Source organism: Mustela nivalis (genome assembly GCF_964662115.1).
Source record: "Mustela nivalis genome assembly, contig: HAP1_SCAFFOLD_2085, whole genome shotgun sequence".
In the NCBI taxonomy this organism is placed as follows: domain Eukaryota; kingdom Metazoa; phylum Chordata; class Mammalia; order Carnivora; family Mustelidae; genus Mustela; species Mustela nivalis.
This window is the reverse complement of record NW_028134579.1, coordinates 1-18,607: the sequence shown is the minus strand read 5'-3', so window position 1 is coordinate 18,607 and position 18,607 is coordinate 1. Positions and strand designations below refer to the sequence as shown.

Sequence of the window (18,607 nt, the reverse complement as noted above, 5' to 3'; positions counted from 1 at the left end):
CCTCCCTCAGCGCGGACTTTGCAAGGCCTGTCTTCCACTGCGCTGCCTCTCCGGCTGTTCCCTCCAGGACATCCCTCCTGCGCCGACCCGAGGCCCTCGCCAGCGACGCTGTTCCTGTCCAAGGCCTTCCCCCCTCCGCCCCGGTCATGCTCTCCCCCGGCTGTTCTGCCCCGAAGCTCCCTCGCCTCCCCCAGGGCTTTCTCTTCTCGCTGTTCCTGTCCGGCTGTACCCCCTGCGCCGGGCCTCAGCTCCCGCGGCTGTTCTGGTCCCATACCACCGCCCTCCGCCATTGAGCCTATCTCCGCCGCTGTTCCGGTCCCGGTGCCCACCCCCCCGCCGGGCCTCGGCTCCCGCGGCTGTTCCCGCCCGTGCCCCTCCCGCCCCGTGGCTGTTCCGGCCCCGGCGCCCTCCGCCCCGCGGCCGCCGCGTGCCCTGGGCCCGGCTCTGCGAGGACGCGGCGGGAGGGGGCGCAACGTGGAACAGCCGCCTCCCCCGGCCCCGCCGCCGCTCACCCTCCAGGGCCTCGAAAATCGTCTGCGCCATCTTGGAGCTGCCGCTGTCTCGGGAGCCGAAGCGGGGCTACGTGAGCATTGTGGGAACCGCGGTGGGGTCTGGGCCGCCAGGGGGCGCTCGGGAGCTGCCGCCGAGGCCCCTCACCCCCCCAACCCCGCCCGCCGTCCGGGAAATTCAGCAGTAGCTCCCTTGTCATGCCTAGATAACCCAGCCACCGGCATGTGGATCCCCAAACCTGTCTCACATGAACCCCCAGTTCTGCATACTGACCCCATCCCAGCCTCACACAGGAGACCTCCCAACTGGGTATTGGACCTCTAATATTATCTGGACCTGCCACCCCCACCCTGCACACGAGACTCCCATTTCTGCAACATGGAACTTATTTCCACAGCACACAGTATCCCCCACGTAACTCGGACCACCCAACTTCGGACCACGGCGACTTCCATCTAACCCAAGACCCCTGCCTTAGCTGTGCAACACTGATTCTCCTAATTGTTCCCAACCATAGCGAGCCCCATCACTACCCAGTGGGAGTCACCTGTCTCCTGAAGTGCCTCCCATCTCAACCTGGTCTTAATCCCCCATCGTCTCAAGAGATTTACCCATAGCTGTTACTTAACTCCCACTTGCACCTGTTAGGGACCTCATTTCCTCTTCATACAGACCTCCATCCCTGCCTCCTGAAGACTGCATTCTGTCAGTAAAACCCCAATACCGGCCTCAGCAACCTCCAACCCAGCCTTAAAGAAAGACTATCCAGGTCTCCCAGATTCCTCCCCCGCATCTCCAGTCCTCACTGGGACACCCCCACAACACTGCTCTCCATAGTTCATGCTCCATTAGCCACTAATTGAGAGTTTACTATGCACCAAGTCCTATAATAGTTCCAGGATCCAGTGCTCCCTTCCCTTGGAGTTAGGGATGGGGGAAGCAGACAAATTTAATTTTTATATATTAAAAATTATTTAATTACTAGGGGGGTGAGGGGTTAGGTGAGCCTGGTGGTGGGTATTAAGGAGGGTACGTATTGCATGGAGCACTGAGTATGGTGCACAAACGATGAATCCTGGAACACTGAAAAAATAAAATTTTAAAAAATTATTTAGGTACAAGGTGTGACAGTGGTTCCAAAGAAGTACGCTTGGACCGCAAGGAAGAGTTGGGGAGTGTGTGGAGGGGATAGGCAACCAGGGAGGTCTCCTCAATCATGATTTCTTATGAATGTGGCCAGATCCTCCAACTGGACTACCGTGGGTTTGACCCTAAATGTTCTCATTGTTTTTTCTTAAATATCTATATTAGTCTCATCCAAAGTAATAACCATAAAAAATCACAATTTTCATTTTCTCATATTCACTAAATATATAACTCCTAAGAGTAAAAACAAACAAACAGACAAACAAAAATTGCTCAAAGGTCCTTTGTCAGGGCGCCTGTGTGGCTCAGTCAGTTAGGCAGCTGCCTTCCGCTCGGGTCATGATCCCAGGGTCCTGGGATCGAACCCTGCCTCAGGCTTCCTGCTCAGTGGACAGGCAGCTTCTCCCTCTCTCTCTGCCTGCCACTCTGCCTAATTGTGCGCTCTCTCTCTCTGTCAAATAAATAAATAAAATCTTTAAAACAAAACAAAAAAACAAAGGTTGTTTGTCCTGTGGAACATTACCAGCCATTGTTCCTGATAAGTTGCCTCACAGACCCTCCACTTACACACCCCCTCAAGGTCCATTTCTACTGATGAACTCCCCATCTTGCGCCAAATACAGCCCCTGTCTTCCCCAACACTACACCCCTTCCCCTCTCTATTCACACTTGCACAGCAAGCCCTGAGCAAATGACCCCAAAGAAAACCTACCATTTTCCCAGATTGCATGCCTCACCTTCTTTCCTGGCAACTTTGGAGACCTGGGGCCCTCCTCAAGCCCTAAACACCACTTTCCATTGCCTCTCTGACAGGAATGGGGCCAGGGAGCCCTCCTCCATGTCTTTTCTTCCCCATTGATCCAGTGGCCTCAGATTCTTGTCATCTCTCCCCTTCAAGAGCTTCTCAATATAAACTGTTCTTTTTTTTTTTTTTAAGATTTTATTTATTTATCAGAGAGAGGGGGGGGGAGAGAGCGAGCACAGGCAAACAGAATGGCAGGCTCCCTGCCGAGCAAGGAGCCCGACGCGGGACTCGATCCCAGGATGCTGGGATCATGACCTGAGCTGAAGGCAGCTGCCCAACCAACTGAGCCACCCAGGCGTCCCTAAACTGTTCTTTTTAAAAATTATTCAAGTTATGGGGCGCCTGGGTGGCTCAGTGGGTTAAGCCGCTGCCTTCGGCTCAGGTCATGATCTCAGGGTCCTGGGATCGAGTCCCGCATCGGGCTCTCTGCTCAGCAGGGAGCCTGCTTCCCTCTCTCTCTCCCTCTCTGCCTGCCTCTCCATCTACTTGTGATTTCTCTCTGTAAAATAAATAAATAAAATCTTTAAAAAAAAATAAAAAATAAATAAAAAGTATTCAAGTTATATATTAATACATTCACACTCATTTAATTAGAACTGACCCTTGAACAACATGGGGGTTGGGACACCAGCCTTGCACACAGTTGAAAATCCTGTGTATAATTTCTTTTTCCTTTTAAAGACTTTATTTATCTGTTGTTTGAGAGAGAGAGAGCATGAGAAGAGAGAGGTCAGCAGGAGAAGCAGACTCCGTATCAAGCAGGGAGTCCAATGTGGGACTTGATCCCAGGACTCCAGGATCATTACCTGAGCAGAAGGCAGTTGCTTAACCAACTGAGCAACTTTGTGTATAACTTCTGACTCCTCAAAAACATACCTACTAATAGCCTACTGTGACCAATAGCATAAAGTCAGTTAACAAATATTTTGTATGTTATATGTACTATATACTGTATTCTTAAAATAAAACTAGAGAAAAGAAAATGTTATTAAAATCACAAGAAAGGGGCGCCTGGGTGGCTCAGTGGGTTAAAGCCTCTGCCTTCGGCTCAGGTCATGATCCCAGGGTCCTGGGATCGAGCCCCGCATCGGGCTCTCTGCTGAGCAGGGAGCCTGCTTCCTCTTCCCTCTCTCTCTGCCTGCCTTTCTGCCTACTTGTGATCTCTATCTGTCAAATAAAATAAATTTTAAAAAAATCTTAAAAAAATAAATAAATTAAAATAAAATAAAATCACAAGGAAGAGGGACATCTGGCTGACTCTGTTGGTAGAACATGTAACTCTTGAGGTTGTGAGTTTGAGCACCACATGGGGTGTAGAGATTACTTAAAAATAAAATCTTTAGAAAAGAGAGGGGATTGGGGCACCTGGGTGGCTCAGTGGTTTGGGCTGCTGCCTTCGGCTCGGGTCATGATCTCAGGGTCCTGGGATCGAGCCCCGCATTGGGCTCTCTGCTCCGCAGGAAGCCTCTCTCTCTCTCTCTCTCTCTGCCTGCCTCTCTGCCTACTTGTGATCTCTGTCTGTCAAATAAATAAATAAAATCTTTAAAAAAAAAAAAAAGAAAGAAAAGAGAGGGGACACTTGGGTGGCTCAGTAGGTTAAACTTCTGACTCTTGGTTTCAGCTGGGGTGCGGTCTCAGGGTTGTGAGATTAGTCCTGAGTCAGGCTTGGTACTCATCGGGGAAATCTGTTTGGGATTATCTCTTTCCGTCCAACTCTGCCCTCCCCCCATGCCCTCCTCCCCCAGCTTGGCTCTCACATGCTCTCTCTCTCTCTCTAATAAATCAAGTAAAATTTTAAAAAGATTTTATTTATTTATTTGAGAGAAAGAGACACATCGAGAGAGGGAACACAAACAGGGGGAGTGGGAGAGGGAGAAGCAGGCTTTCCACTGAGCAGGGAGCCTGATTCGGGCCTTGTTCCCAGGACTCTGGGATCATGACCTGAGCTGAAGGCAGACGCTTAACAACTAAGCCACCCTAAAATAAATCTTTAAAAAAAAAAAAAAAGAAGAAGGGAAAATACATTTGTAGCACTGTACTGTAATAAAAAAGTTCACCTGCATAGTTGAAACCCATGTTGTGCAAGGGTTAACTGTAATTTAAAATATTTATTACAGTAGCACCTGGGTGGCTCAGTTGATTCATCGTCTGCCTTTGGCTCAGGTCATGATCCCAAGGTCCTGGGATTGAACCACACATCGGGCTCCCTGCTCAGTGGAGAGCATGCTTCTCCCTCTCTGTCTCTCTCCCCACTCATTCTCTCTCTCAAATAAATTTTAAAAATCATAATAAAATAAATAAAATATTGATTACATCCATATTGTGTTAGACATTGTTCTAGATGCTGGGGACATGCCATGAACATAAAGACAAAAATCCTTGCTTTCATGGAGTCATAGTCCTGCAGGCAAGATGGACTGTAAACAAGAAAAAAAAAAGAGAAATATTCTGAGACTTTATATATTTTTTTCCTCTGCAGGAAAGGAAGCTACTTTAGACAGGGTGGTAAGGGAAGGCCTCTCTGAGGAAGTAGACTTGAGAATTGAAATGGAGTCATATGGAGGAAGGAAACATGTGGAACTCTTTGGCTGTATCATTTTAGGCAAGTGCAAAGACCCTGAGTTCTAAATGAAAGAAGACCAAGGACTGTAAAGGAACAACTGAGGGTAATAAGTGAGGTATGGGTACAGGAGGATGAGGATGGAGAAACAGACAAGCCATTGTGAGGGTTGAGATTTAGTTCTGAGGGTGATGGGAGGCGGCACTGGACTGTAAAAGTTTCCAGTAACACAAGTCTTGGTAGTTTTCCATATATTTCCATATATCCAGGTGTACAGGCACATAGTTGATTTTTATTTCTTCTTCAGGCCTTCGCAAATTTTGCTCTGTCTTACCAAAATGCTGTTCTTCCACCCTCACTGGAACACCACAAGCTTGCCTTTGTGCCTCCTCTAAAATCTTTCCTTGATCTGCCTGGATAGGATCCTTCTCTCCATTGCTGTTCCTGTTTCTCACAGTACCTGGTACTACTGCTTTCACGTGATACTTCTCTTGGAAATCCCCCTTCCTTCCACCCCCCCTCAATAGGAGCTCTCAAGCTCCGGAGGTACTTCACCCTTCTGGTTGGAACTCAGAGCCTGACACAGATTAACCTGAGAAATGCAGTTGACTGACAGAGCAACTGAATGAGTTTTCAGGGATGTAGAATCCATCTCCAACAGGCTCCCCATTCGGGCTGAGCCCTGCTCTGAACTTTCTGCTCCTCGCCTCCATCTCCTCATCTACCCAGATCTGTCAGTCCTAGGTCCTGTTTCCTTACACAGCTTAGAGACTCCTGGTATACCTAACATGGTAATTCTAGGCATGGAGCCAAGTAGGGAGGAAGGAAAGTTTGGGAAACTTCCAGTGTCCCCTTCCACAATGAGTGCTCCAGCCACCCCAGAAATGTTAACTTCTCCATGGGGAGAGAACTCAAGAGCAGCTTAAACCAGATTCCCAGCTGCAAGGGAAAGGAAGTGAGGACTTGCATAGCTGGGCGCTGACATCTTGTTCATTGGCATTGGTAGGAGACAGCAAAACATGGTTGCTATGGGCTGAATTGTGTCCCCCCAGAATTCATATGTTGACATTCTAACCCCTAGTACCCCAGAATGTGACTGTATTTGGATATTGGGCCTTTAAAAGAAGTATTTAAGACTAAGTGAGGTTATATAAGTGGGTTCTATCTAGTATGACTGGGGCCCTAAGAGGAAATTTGGACCCAAGTATGTACAGAGAAGACCATATGAAGACACAAGGAGAAGACAGTTAACTACAAACCTTTCAGTGTTCTTCAGAGGATATTTTTATATTTTAATGTAGCATTGCCACCATTTTCAGAGGAAGGATTACCTGAATAAGCCAGTCCACTATTACTGAAAAGGAAGAAAGGGAGAAGGAAAGGAAAGGAAAAGAAAGGGAATACAGTTTCAGTGCTAAAATATGCCAAGTATAATTCTTCCTTCACTGACCTCTGACACCGTCTTCTGACACTGACCCAGGCAATAATATCCCAGATAAATATAACATGACCCAAGTACTAGGGGATACCCTCCCAAACCACAGCCACCACTCAACATGTAGCTGTTATCCAATGACAACTCCACACAGTGATAACACATAAATTCCACCCACCAGTACTCTGGAAGATGTCAACCCCAAACTGTACTGCTTCAACAAACATATGTTGGACACCCACCATGTGCTAAGTGCTGGGATTACAGCAGAGAACAAGACAGACAAAGTTTCTACGGTCATGGAATTTACAGCCTGGTAGGGGCAACAGACGATGGACATGAAGCAAACAAATGATTTCAAAGAGTGAAAAGTTATACGAAGGAAATAAAAGGGATCAGCTACTTTAGATGGGACATCTAGGAAACCCTCTCTGAAGAGGTGGCATTTGATCTGAAACCTGAAGACTAAAAAGGAGCCCGCCATGCCGATAATGAATCCCAGTTAGGAAAATTCTAGGTGCAAAGGCGCTGAGACAGGAGCCTTCTTGGCATGCTCAAGGAACGGCAAGCAGGCAGGCCATTTGGACTGGAGAGGAGTGAGGGGGCAAGTGACAGGGTATGAGGTCAGAGAAGGAAGCAGGGGCCAGATGATAGTCTCTCTTGTGGGCCGGGGGAAGTAGTTTGGATTTGAAGAATAAATGGGAGCCCCTGAGATATCATGTGAGTTATGCCCGAAGAAGTTTGCTAGGAGCACTGTTACCCAATCGGGACAGTCTTGGGTAGAGAAGAGACCTGGCTCCTCCCAGTGTCACCCTCTCGATTCTAGGGAGGGTGGCTCCTCTTTCAGAAAACCTTTCAAGCGTTCAAGTGACATATCTCCTGCCAAGCACGAAGCAAACAGGCTACCGGGTTGGACAAACCCAGGTGTGCTATTCTGGCGTTCCTTGGAGCTAGGTGGGCGGAGCCCGTTGTGATTGGTTACAAACTCCCCCACTCTTCCAGTCAGACCTCTCGTTCCCCGTGTGAGATGAGTGAGCCATTTGATTGGCGCTTCCCGTAGGAGTGACAGCAGACGCAGCCTATGAGCCCAAAGACCCGGCTGCCCTGTCTAGAGCAGCCTGCTGTGCCGCCGGAACCCGAGGCTGTCAGTGCTGGTCCTGCGGCTCGCCCCTACCCCGCGCGCCTCTCGCACTATGGCGGTCCCGCGGCAGATGCGAGCTCTGCTCCATGCGGTCAACGCACTGTTGCGCAAGCGCCGCTACCACGCTGCGTTGGCCATGCTTAAGGGCTTCCGGAACGGGGCAGTGTGAGTGGGGCCGTTGGGCTGGGCCCGGGCAGAGGGATGGGTCCTGCTCAGGTCGGAGAAGCGGGTTCGGGGCCCGTTGCCATTCTGTGTGCCCTTGAGCAGCCCTGGTGTGTCTCTAGGCCTCGGTGTGCACTCTCTGCACAGTGGGCGCTGGGGATTTGGGGTTCCCAGCGCCTTCTGAGCTGGGGCTCCCATTAAGCTGTTTCTGGGTCCTCTGTGCTTTGCAACCTGGCACACATGCCTTGACCACCTCCCACTCCATTCCTTGTATTCCCTCGTTTGGGCCGCCCCTACCCCCCTGCTTTGTGACCTTGGGTCTGTTTGGCTTTAACAGTCCCATCGGCACAATGAGAAGTGGCCACTGGCCTCTAGCAGGCCAGTGGCGCATTGTGTGTATGTGCATTAAGCTGCCTGTGGACTCACATCCCGTTTCTCACTACTCATCTGTATGACTCTAGCTCTAAGTCCCCATCCGGCCCAGAAGACTCCTGGAGCATAAGCCTTTTGCAATGACTGTAAAAGATGGTGCAGCTATTTGCTGGATATTGATTATATCCTGGCCATCCGATCTGCTGGAAAGGAGGTCTTGGGGTCATTTCACCTGGCTGGTAACTGCAGGAGAGCTCCCTGATGTTCTGATGTGCCAGAACTAGTGATGCAGCAAACTGTACAAAGACTTGTCCTCTTGGAGTTGACATGCTAGTTAGAGGAGCATGCCAGGGCGGTGAGAGTGCCTCTGGGCTGCCTCTGTTCCAATCTTGGTGCCACCTACCTGTGTAGTGTTTTGTTTTGTTTTAAGATTTATGGATTTGGGGGCACCTGGGTGGCTCAGTGGGTTGGGCCAATGCCTTCGGCTCAGGTCATGATCTCGGGGTCCTGGGATCGAGTCCTGCATCAGGCTCTCTGCTCAGCGGGGAGCCTGCTTCCCTCTCTCTCTCTGCCTGCCTCTCTGTCTACCTGTGATCTCTCTCTGTCAAATAAATAATAAAATCTTAAGGAAAAAAAAAGATTTATGGATTTGACAGAAAGCACACAAGCAGAGGGAGAGGGAGAAGCAGGCTCCCCACGGAGCAGGGAGACCGATGTAGGACTCAATCCCAGGACCCTGAGATCATGACCTGAGCTGAAGGCAGACACTTAACTGACTGAGCCACCCAGGCGCCCCTACCTGTGTGATTGCGAGCAAGTCAGTTAGCCTGTCTGACCCTCACTTTCTATAAAATGGGGCTGGTAATAATACTTACATCATGCTGGGGCCCCTTACTGCAATGCCAGGCTCTTGGCTTCCGTGAGAACCCAGAGTCAGGTAGGATTGGTTCCAACTGGGCCTGAAGACTTTATCAGCCATGCTTAACTGTGACTAAGGTGGGATAACATCAGTGGCCCTTTGCCAAGGTATTCTTAGGACAAAACAGAGATGAAAATGAATCATACAGTAGCCGCAAGTGGTTGTTGCCCAATGCTAGCTTTGTACACCTACATTCAACCCAGTTGTCTTTACGGGACCCTTCCAGCCAGGGTAGTCACTTGCTAAGGTAAGGCCCTTTTCAGGCCCAGTTCCTTCATTTCAAAGCTAGGTGCCTTCATCTCTTCTGGCCTCAGTGTCATCCTCTGTAAAATGGAAACAGCCTCACCCAAGTGCAGTGCTCTAAGGCAGTGATCCCATTATGGTTCAGTGCTAAGACATCATGACCATCTGTAAGGACCTAGAGTCCAAGGTCCTAGTGAGATTTGTCTTTAAAGTACTGTGGCAGTACCAGGCATGTTTTACAGAGGAGGTGATTGTTGTTTTGAAGGGCAAGTTGTAATTTGCCAGAAGTAGAAGGGCAACCGAAGCAGAGGGACTGTTTGAACAAAGGCCTGGAGGTGGAAAAGAATATGCTATTTGTGCAGAGAGGCCATCCGTTCAGGGAGGCAGACTTGGACGACTAAGTCATAGGAGCTTTGTAAAGTTGAACTCACTGATTTCCACTCCTAACTATGTAAGTGTGCATCTCTATAAGTAAGAGCATTTTCGTATATGGCTAAATTATCATGATTATACTTTATAAATTAATAATAATCCTATAATGTTGACTACTGTCCAGTTAATAGTGAAATTGTCCTAGCTACTCCCTAAATGTTCTCCCTAAATGTTAGTTTGCTGAGACTAGACGCCTCCCAGACATCACATTGCACCTGTCATTATGTCCTTTAAATCCTTTTAAAGCCTGCGCATCCCTTTTTAAAAATTTTACTTTATTTATTTGACAGAGGGAGTACAAGCAGGGGGAAAAGCAGAGGGAGAGGGACAAGTGGGCTTCCCTGAGCAGAGAGCCTGATGTGGGGCTTGATCCCAGGATGCTGGAATCATGACCTGACCTGCAGGCAGATGCTTAACAGACTGAGCCGCCCAGGCATCCCATGCACATCCCTTTTTTCAGGACATAGAATAATCCTGTGAATGGTATCAACTGGCTCCCACCTGTGTTTGAGGGCTCTGGGAATGGGGCCTGGCAGATGTACAGTGTTGGGGACACTATTCCACTTGTGTCTGGGGAATAAGGAAGGACTCTTTTCACTCTGGAGAGCTGGCGGAGGCTGAGGGTCTCTTTGTACAGGGGAAAGAGATATAACTTTGGAGGAGGGGAGGGAGACAGCTTGCCAGAATGGGGTTCCTGCCCACTGCTAGCTAGAGGATAAGATGAGCAATTCAGCAATAAGATTCTGGCTTCAACACATTAACATTTACAAATTTGATTTGCATTTTTTTTAAAGATTTTATTTTTTTATTTGACAGAGAGAGCACAAGTAGGCACAGCAGTACGCAGAGGGAGAAGAAGAAGCAGACTCCCCACTGAGCAGAGAGGCTGATACACTGATACAGGTGTGACCCCAGGATCATGACCTAGGACGAAGGTAGACACTTAACCCACTGAGCTACCCAGGAGCCCCTTTAATTTGTATTTTTAAAAATTAGGTAACATTAGGGGCACCTGGCTGGCTCAGTCAGTGGAGCATACGACTCCTGATCTCCAGGCTGGCTCGCCTGTGTTGGGTGGAGATTACTTAAACATAAAATCTTTTTTTTTTTTTTAAGATTTAATTTATTGAGAGAGAAAGAGAGCATGAGCTGGGAAGGGGGGTGGCAAGGGAGAGAGGTGGGTGGGAAAAAGGAGAAGCAGGCTCCCCACTGAGCTGGAAGCCCAATGTGGGGCTCCATCCCAGAACCCTGAGACTATGACCTGAGCCAAAGGTAGATGCTTGACCAACCAAGCCACTCAGGTGCCCCTAAAAATAAAATCTTAAAAAAAAAATTTAGGTAACATTCAGAGATGCCTGGGTGGCTCAGTTGGTTGAGTGTCTGCCTTCAGCTCAGGTCTTAATCCCAGTGTCCCAGGATCCAACCCCGCATTGGGCTCCCTGCTCAGTGGGGAAGTCTGCCTCTCCCTCTCCATCTGCCTCTCCCCCAGCTCATGTTCTCTCTCACTCTCCCTCTTTCAAATAAATACATAAAATCTTCTTTAAAAAATTAGGTAACAGGGGCGCCTGGGTGGCTCAGTGGGTTAAGCCACTGCCTTAGGCTCAGGTCATGATCCCAGGGTCCTGGGATCGAGTCCTGCATCGGGCTCTCTGCTCAGCGGGGAGCCTGCTTCCTCCTCTCTCTCTCTCTGCCTACCTCTCTGCCTACTTGTGATCTCTCTCTGTCAAATAAATAAATACATTCTTTAAAAAAAAAAATTAGGTAACATTCAGAAAAGGCATAAAAAGTTAGATGCTTTGGGACACGTGGCTGGCTCAGTCAGTGGAGCATGTGATTCTGATCTCAGGATTCTGAGTTCAAGCCCCACAATGGGAAAGAAGCCTACTTTAAAAAAAAGTCAGGCTATGAAGTCCTGCCCACTCCATTCCTCTGTCACCGAGTCCCCCTCCCTGGAGGTGCCACCTGTGTCCAGTCTCATGTCTCCCTCCAGAAATATTGTCTGCAGATACAAGCAGATACATGTAATATTCCCCATACCTTTAAGTTTTATTTTGAAATAATTTAGGTTTATGAATTACTTCATTTTACACAATTTGACATTTTATTAATCTCGTTCCAGCAGTGCACATAGAGCTGTGTCAGCCTCTCACATCTGTGTAGCATTCCACTCAGTGGTGGGACCATTATTTATTCATCCGAAAGCCCCTGTGGGTGGACATGAGTTTGCTTCTGGTCTTTTGCGGTTTCTAACAAGCCTGTGATGAATAGTCACAGATACTCATATGACAACAATACATAGCTCCTGGTCATGTGTGTCAGGAGGCCATCAAGGATTTTTAGACCTTGTAGCTTGGCAAGATCAGGACCTAGAGCTGGAGAACTTGGTGGGGACAGAGGGAGTCCAATAAAAAATAAGAAAGGAAGAGGCACTAGTGTTGGTTGAACTAGAACTTTGACATGTGCTATGTCCTTAATTGCTAGAAGCAACTCGGAAACAGAGAATACTTTTTGCTGGAGGGAGAAAGGAGGCAGAGAGGTTAAGTGATTTATCCAAGTTCATACAGCAAAAAGTGGCAGGGCTTTGGCAACAAATATACAGGATTTCCTTTCCACTACCCACTTGAGTATAGTTAAAACAATGGGGGCGCCTGGCTGGCTCAGTCAGTAGAGCAATGCAACTTGATGTCGGGGTTCTGAGTTCGAGCTCCACATTGGGTGTGATTATTTAAAGATAAAATCTTTGAAAAACCAACAAAAAAACAATGAAGGAGAATGTATACATGCTCACGAAATCCCCAGTTGTTCAAATGAGGAGGTAAAAGGAGAATCGGGGAAGAGGTTTGAGTCTTAAAAAGAGGCATTTCTGTAACACTTAAAATGTCTGTTCTGGGACACCTGCCTGGCTCAGTTGGGAGTTCATTTGGAGCCGTTGATCTTAAGGTTATGAGTTCAAGTCCCACCTTGGGCATGGAGCCTACTTTAAAAAAAAAAAAAAAGTTTATTTCAATTATTTTAATTTTTTAAAAAGATTGATTTATTTATTTTAGAGAGAGAGGGCGAGCACCCAGTGGGGAGGGGCAGAGGAAGAGGGACAGAGAGAATCTCAAGCAGACTCCTTTCTGAGTGCCCTGAGTGTGGGGAGTGTCTCACCATCAGATCATGACCTGAGGCATAATCAAGAGTCAGATGTTCAACTGACTGAAGCCACCCAGGCACCCCTCAGTTATTTTAATTTTAAAAGCAATGTTTAACCATTACAGATCATTTCAGAAATATGGAGAAGTTAAAAAAAAAAATAAGACAAAAGTAATTTCCCGTATTCCTCTGGCTCAGGAAACATTGCTAATAACAATTGTGGCATTATTTCCTTCCAGTTTTTTTTTTTTTAATCCCTTTTTAGAAAGCTGAGGTCCTCTTGTGTATCATAGTTGGAAAGAGGTACATTTTGAATAGGTAGAAGGAAGTACGAGGTTACTCAGCAACTGTTGTAGAGAATTTATTAACTTTAAGATAGACCAAGCTAAAGGTAGAACCTTCCAGAAATTACCTTCCCTCACAAATAATTAAGGGCTGCTCCAGAATCAGTCAGCAATCCTGTATGGAGCACATTATTATACATCGAGCACCATGCAAGGTGCTGGGGACTCTGCAGAGGACACATCAAACACAGTCCCTCACAATGCCTGCCATCTAGGGGAGGAAAGAACTAATCAGAACAGAAAGAAACTAGGAGTAATTGAGTCATTAACGCAGGACTGTAAAACACCGCAGAGAAGCTTGGAGCTCTGTGGTCTTGGAAATACTGCCCTAACCTGGTCTGGTGGGTAAGAAGCCTCCACAGAGGCGCCCCTGAGACTTGAAGGCTGAGGAGTTCCCGAGGGAGCAACTCTACACTGCCAATTGGGCGGGGTGATGAAGGCCTTTGCCACACATTGTCCCCTTTCATTGAAATTATAACCACCCTCTAGCCTGACATCCCCTTTGGCTGTTAGGCAAACCGAGGCTCAGAGAAGTTGAATAGCAGGCCTGAGGCCCCACTACCAAGAAGGTGTCAGAGCTGGAATTTGAACCCAGATCCAACTGGAAAGCCAGCATTATCTCCCCTTCCAGGGTGACGTTAGGATTAGGGCTGAAGGGGGTGGGGGATGAGGGGACAAGGCATCAGAGAGCCCGGAAAGAAACTGTGAGGCAGTGATGCCATCCATAGTAACTGTTTCCTTTCATTTCTACAGCTACGGAGCCAAAATCCGGGGCCCTCACGCGCTGGTCATGACCTTTCTCTTCCGGAGTGGCAGGTACCCACCCCCTCTGCACACCCCCAGACTGGGGGAGAGTGCAGTCAGCCCTCGGTGCCAGGACCCTTGCACTAGCTTCCTAGTCAGGTCCAGCCGCCCCCCCGCCCACCACCTCCACAAGTACAACTCTGATCCTATGAGTCCTACTCAAAAACTCCCCGTGCTCCCACGGTCCTCCGGAGAAGCCCAGCTTCCTTCCTTCAAAGGCCCTCTCCAACTAGTGTTGAGCGCTGGCTGATGCATGGAGATGTTGAATCACTGTATTATACACCTGAAACTAATATAACAGTGTCTGTTCACTATATTAAAATAAAAACTTAAAAAAAAAAAAGTCCCTCTGCTGCCTGGGTGCCGCTGTATGCCCACATTCCTCCCTTCCGGCCCCTTGGAGTGCTCCCGGCTCCTGGGACTCCCGGCCACGCCACGTGTGGCTCCACCACCACGTTTGCTCATGCAGTAACCCCCTACAGGCGCGCCCTTTCCTCTTCACCCCACCTTTATTTCCCTGTTGGCAATGCATACCATTCATGTGAGGAGCACTAACTTGGGAGAACTGTCCGTGACTATCCGGCTCCCTCAAACATCTCGGCCTTCCTCCATCCGCCATTGCTTTCCCCTCGGGACACTTCTCAGGAAACCACTCCGTGGCCTGGTTTTTAACATCTGTAGCCTCACCTGGCGCTTAGAACAAGCGCATGTGGACAGTCTCTTGGCCAATTCCCGCTCGCAAGATTTTCTCTTTTCGTATTTTTATTTAGAATGGTTCCCTGTATTTATTTATTTATTTATTTATTAGATTTTAATTATTTGAGAGTGTGAGCACAAGCAGGGGGAGGGGCGGAGGGAGAGGGAGAAGCAGACTCCGCATGAGTAAAGAGACTGACCCAGGGCTGGGTCCCAGGACCCCGGGATCAAGACCTGAGTGGAAGGCACAAGCTTAACCGGCTGAGCCACCCAGGTGTCCCTAGAAACATTTTGAAGGCAAGATTAGCACCAGCAGTTAACTGGGAAATCCACCTTTCTTGCATTAGAACTGGCAACACTAGAGGCATCTGGCTGACTCAGTCAGTAAAGCATGGGACTCGATCTTGAATCATGAGTTGGAGCCCCATGTTGGTCACAGCGTTTACTCAAAAAAAATAAAAAATAATAAAATAAAATAAAGGTTAAAAAATAAGAGAACTGGCAATACCAGGCTCATATTCCTCTGAGGCGAGAACCAGCTGACTCCTGGCTGTCCTCACTCACCAGGCAGATGTCCACAGGTTCCAGTAGACCCTCTCAAGGCCCTCATCTAGCCGTGAGAGCACCTGATTGCAGGATCCTTGAATTGACCTCCCAGAGTACACGCTGCCCTTCTCCCTGTGTTCTCTCACTGCCCCCTAGTGACTTAATTTTTAAAGGATAAATAGAATCCTTTCCTGACTTACATGGGCACTTTTCTCAGGATAAAGACAAAACTGCATGTCCCCACCTCTCCTCACATTCTTTCCCCACCACATTCTCTGGTCAGGCCTTGGTTTCTCTCTGTTCCTTTACTCCCCACTCTCTGTCTCTCCTCCGGACCTTTGCACATGCTGATCCCTCTGCCTAGGATGCAACCCCTCTCCCCTCTCCATCTCATTGAGTCCTCATCCTTCGGATCCCAGAGTCATCTCTAGTCAGGGTGAAAGTTTGACCTTTGCTTTGTGATAATTTATGTTTGTCTCTCCCATTACATCATATACCTTATGAAGGCAGGAAGCTTTCTTCCTCAGAATCCTATCCCTAGTTCCAGTACATAGTAGGCTCTCCCTTACTCCCTCCTTCATGTCTTCACATGTTCATGGCAAAAAGTAATTTACTGAGCACCTACTAGGTGCCAGGCCCTGTTCTGGGCCCTGGGGATCAACAAGCCAGGTGTAGACACCACCCTCTGGTAGCTTCCACTGCGGTGGGGTGGGAGCCGGAGGAGAATAAGCCTATAAGTGTCAGCCAGTGGAAGAGCTGTGAAGGTAAAGGAAGACAGGATAGTCAGGCTAGGCTCTCTGAGGAAGTGACCTGGAGTCAAGGCTGAGGACATAGAAGCTAGAGGCCTGGGGCTGAATGAGCCTGGGCCACCTGCTCGCTCAGGTTTGCATGCCCAGGGGGAGAATGCCCTCGGGGCAGTTGGGCCCACACTCACTAGGGGTCCCTGTGTTTGTGCAGCCTCCGGGAGAAGCTGCGAGCCATTCTGCAAGCCACGTACACCCACTCCCGGAGCCTGGCCTGCTTTGTGTTCACCTATAAGGGCCTCTGCGCCCTGCAGGCCCGCGTGCAGGGCGAGACCTACCAGGTGCACTCGTTCCTGGCCGCCTTCATCGGGGGCTTGATGGTGTTTGGAGGTAACAATAACATCAACAGCCAGGTAAAGACCCTTCCCCAGGATGGGGCTCGGGGTGCAGAGGCTGGGACAGGAAGATTGTGGTCTGGGTATAGAATTCGGGGTGGCGGTCACAAAAGATGAGGGTTTTTTTTAAGATTTTATTTATTTATTTGACAGACAGAGAGAGCACAAGCAGGGGGAACAGTGGGGAGAGAGAGGGAGAAGCAGACTCCCTACTGAGCATGGAGCCTGTGTAGGACTCGATTCTAGGACCCTGGGATCATGAACTGAGCCAAAGGCAGAAGTTTAACAACTGAACGATCCATGCGCCCCCTAGTTGTTGTTTTAAAATCCTTCTTGGGTGACATGAAAAGTTGGTAGCCCCTCCCTCTGCCTCCCTCCAATTTATTAAGTACTTTCAAATTATAAAAACCGTGGTTTATTTTCGCATTTTAAAAATGCAGAGGCGCCTGGGTGGCTCAATGGGTTAAAGTCTCTGCCTTCGGCTCAGATCATGGTCCCAGGGTTCTGGGATTGAGTCCCACATCGGGTGCTCTGCTCAGCAAGGAGCCTGCTTCCCCCTCTCAGTCTCTCTGCCTGCCTCTCTGCCTACTTGTGATCTCTGTCTGTCAAATAAATAAAATATTTTTTAAAATACAGATTAAGCACCCTCTGTATGTCTGGGGCACTTCTAGGTGCTTGGGGTGTATCATAATAAAATTAGAAAATAAATTGAAAAGAAAGCTCCCATCCCCCTCCAATTCTCAAACCGCTGTCCAGGAATACTTTAACTGTGTCCTTTTTTTTTTTTTTTTTTTAAGCCTTTTTTTTTTCTTTAAGATTTTATTTATTTGAAAGAGAAAGCATGAACCTAGGGGCAGAGGGAGAGAAAGAAGCAGACTCCTTGCTGAGCTTCTAAGCCCCACATGGCCTTGGTCCCTGGACCCTGAGATCGCGACCTGAGCTGAAGGCAGAGGTTTAACCCACTGAGCCACCCAGACCTCCCACTTTAACTGTGTCTTGTGTGCCCCTTCAAAAATTGTCTGTGCTAGTATCTGTACCCACCAGGAGTTTTTCACCAATGAGATCACACCACACTCTTTCTTCACAGAATGATGTATTTAGGAAATCTTTCTTGTCAGTCCGTCATTCTTTTTAACACCAGCAGAGCTCTCCATTGTGTGACTCGACTGGCCTTGATTTCCCCCGTCTCCTCTGGATGGACGCTTAGAGGGTCTGTAGTCTTTTGCCAGGACACACACACACATTCGTCTACATCTTTGTTTGGCTATGTGTCAATCCATCTGAAATTCCCTTACCACAGAACTATGGAATCTATAGATGTGAGCATTTTGAATTTTGAGAAAGTTTCCCAAGGGTTTTGGGGGGCTTTTTGTTTTTTGTTTTGTTTTTTTTGTTTTTTTTTTGGTTAGAAATGTCACTGGTCTGTGAACTTCTAGGGACTAGGAATCCTGGGCATAGCATCTCCTTTTACCTCCCTTCCTTTCCCTGACCCCGGGTAACAACTACCCTGACCTCCATTGCTAAAATTTTGTTATATCAAAGATGTTATGTAAGTAGAGTCATTGAAGTATATAACCTTTGGTGTTTGGCTTTTTCACGCAGCATAATTCCCTAGAAATTCATCCAAGTTGTGTGTGTATCGATAGTTCATGCCAGGGCATGGACGCCCCACACTTTGTTTAAACATCCACCCACCGACGGACATCTGGGTTGTTTCCAGCTCTTGGCTATTAGAAATACAGCTAAGAATATTCTTGTACAAGTTTTTGGGTGACCATAGGTTTTCATTACTCCGGAATAAATGCCCAAGAGTCCAGTTGCTGGGTCATATGATACATGCATGTTTAAGTTTTGTTTTGTTTTGTTTTTTTAAAGATTTTTATTTATTTATTTGACAGACAGAGATCATAAGTAGGCAGAGAGGAGGCAGAGAAAGAGGAGGAAGCAGGCTCCCTGCAGAGCAGAGAGCCCAATGCGGGACTCGATCCCAGGACCCTGAGATCATGACCTGAGCTGAAGGCAGAGGCTTTAACCCACTTAACCCAATGGTTAAGTTTTTTTAAGATTTTTATTTTTAAGTATTTTGTACTCTCTGTAGCCAATGTGAGAATCAAACTCAGAACCCCCAGATCAAGAGTTGCATGTTCCACCTACTGAGCCAGGCCAGGTGCCCCATCCATTTTTTTTTTTTTAAGATTTTATTTATTTATTCATTTGAG

The 18,607-nt window shown here is 47.9% G+C and overlaps 2 protein-coding genes across 4 annotated transcripts in view; one reads left to right on the top strand and one right to left on the bottom strand.

The window, feature by feature from the left end:
- Positions 1–632, bottom strand: part of ZNF341 (zinc finger protein 341) — a 46,280-nt gene extending 45,648 nt beyond the window's left edge. The window contains exon 1 of one of the 2 annotated variants that reach the window (XM_082750915.1): positions 513–632. In XM_082750915.1, the coding sequence (XP_082607041.1) occupies positions 513–543 (31 nt within the window). In that variant the 5' untranslated portion in view covers positions 544–632. The remainder of the gene's footprint in view (positions 1–512) is intronic. The other variant, XM_082750917.1, reaches the window with a different exon arrangement.
- Positions 633–7,556: 6,924 nt separating this feature from the next.
- On the top strand, positions 7,557–17,541 carry LOC309858242 (peroxisomal membrane protein 4-like). Of its 2 annotated transcripts, XM_082750914.1 has the most exons (4): positions 7,557–7,762; positions 13,958–14,020; positions 16,208–16,406; positions 17,186–17,541. In XM_082750914.1, the coding sequence occupies exons 1-4, from the start codon at positions 7,650–7,652 to the stop codon at positions 17,201–17,203; spliced, it is 393 nt and encodes a 130-aa protein (XP_082607040.1). In that variant the 5' UTR covers positions 7,557–7,649; the 3' UTR covers positions 17,204–17,541. The 2 variants fall into 2 exon arrangements, with proteins under 2 accessions (XP_082607040.1, XP_082607039.1); XM_082750913.1 differs by lacking the exon at positions 17,186–17,541 and having other exon boundaries at positions 16,208–16,607.
- Positions 17,542–18,607: the final 1,066 nt, after the last annotated feature.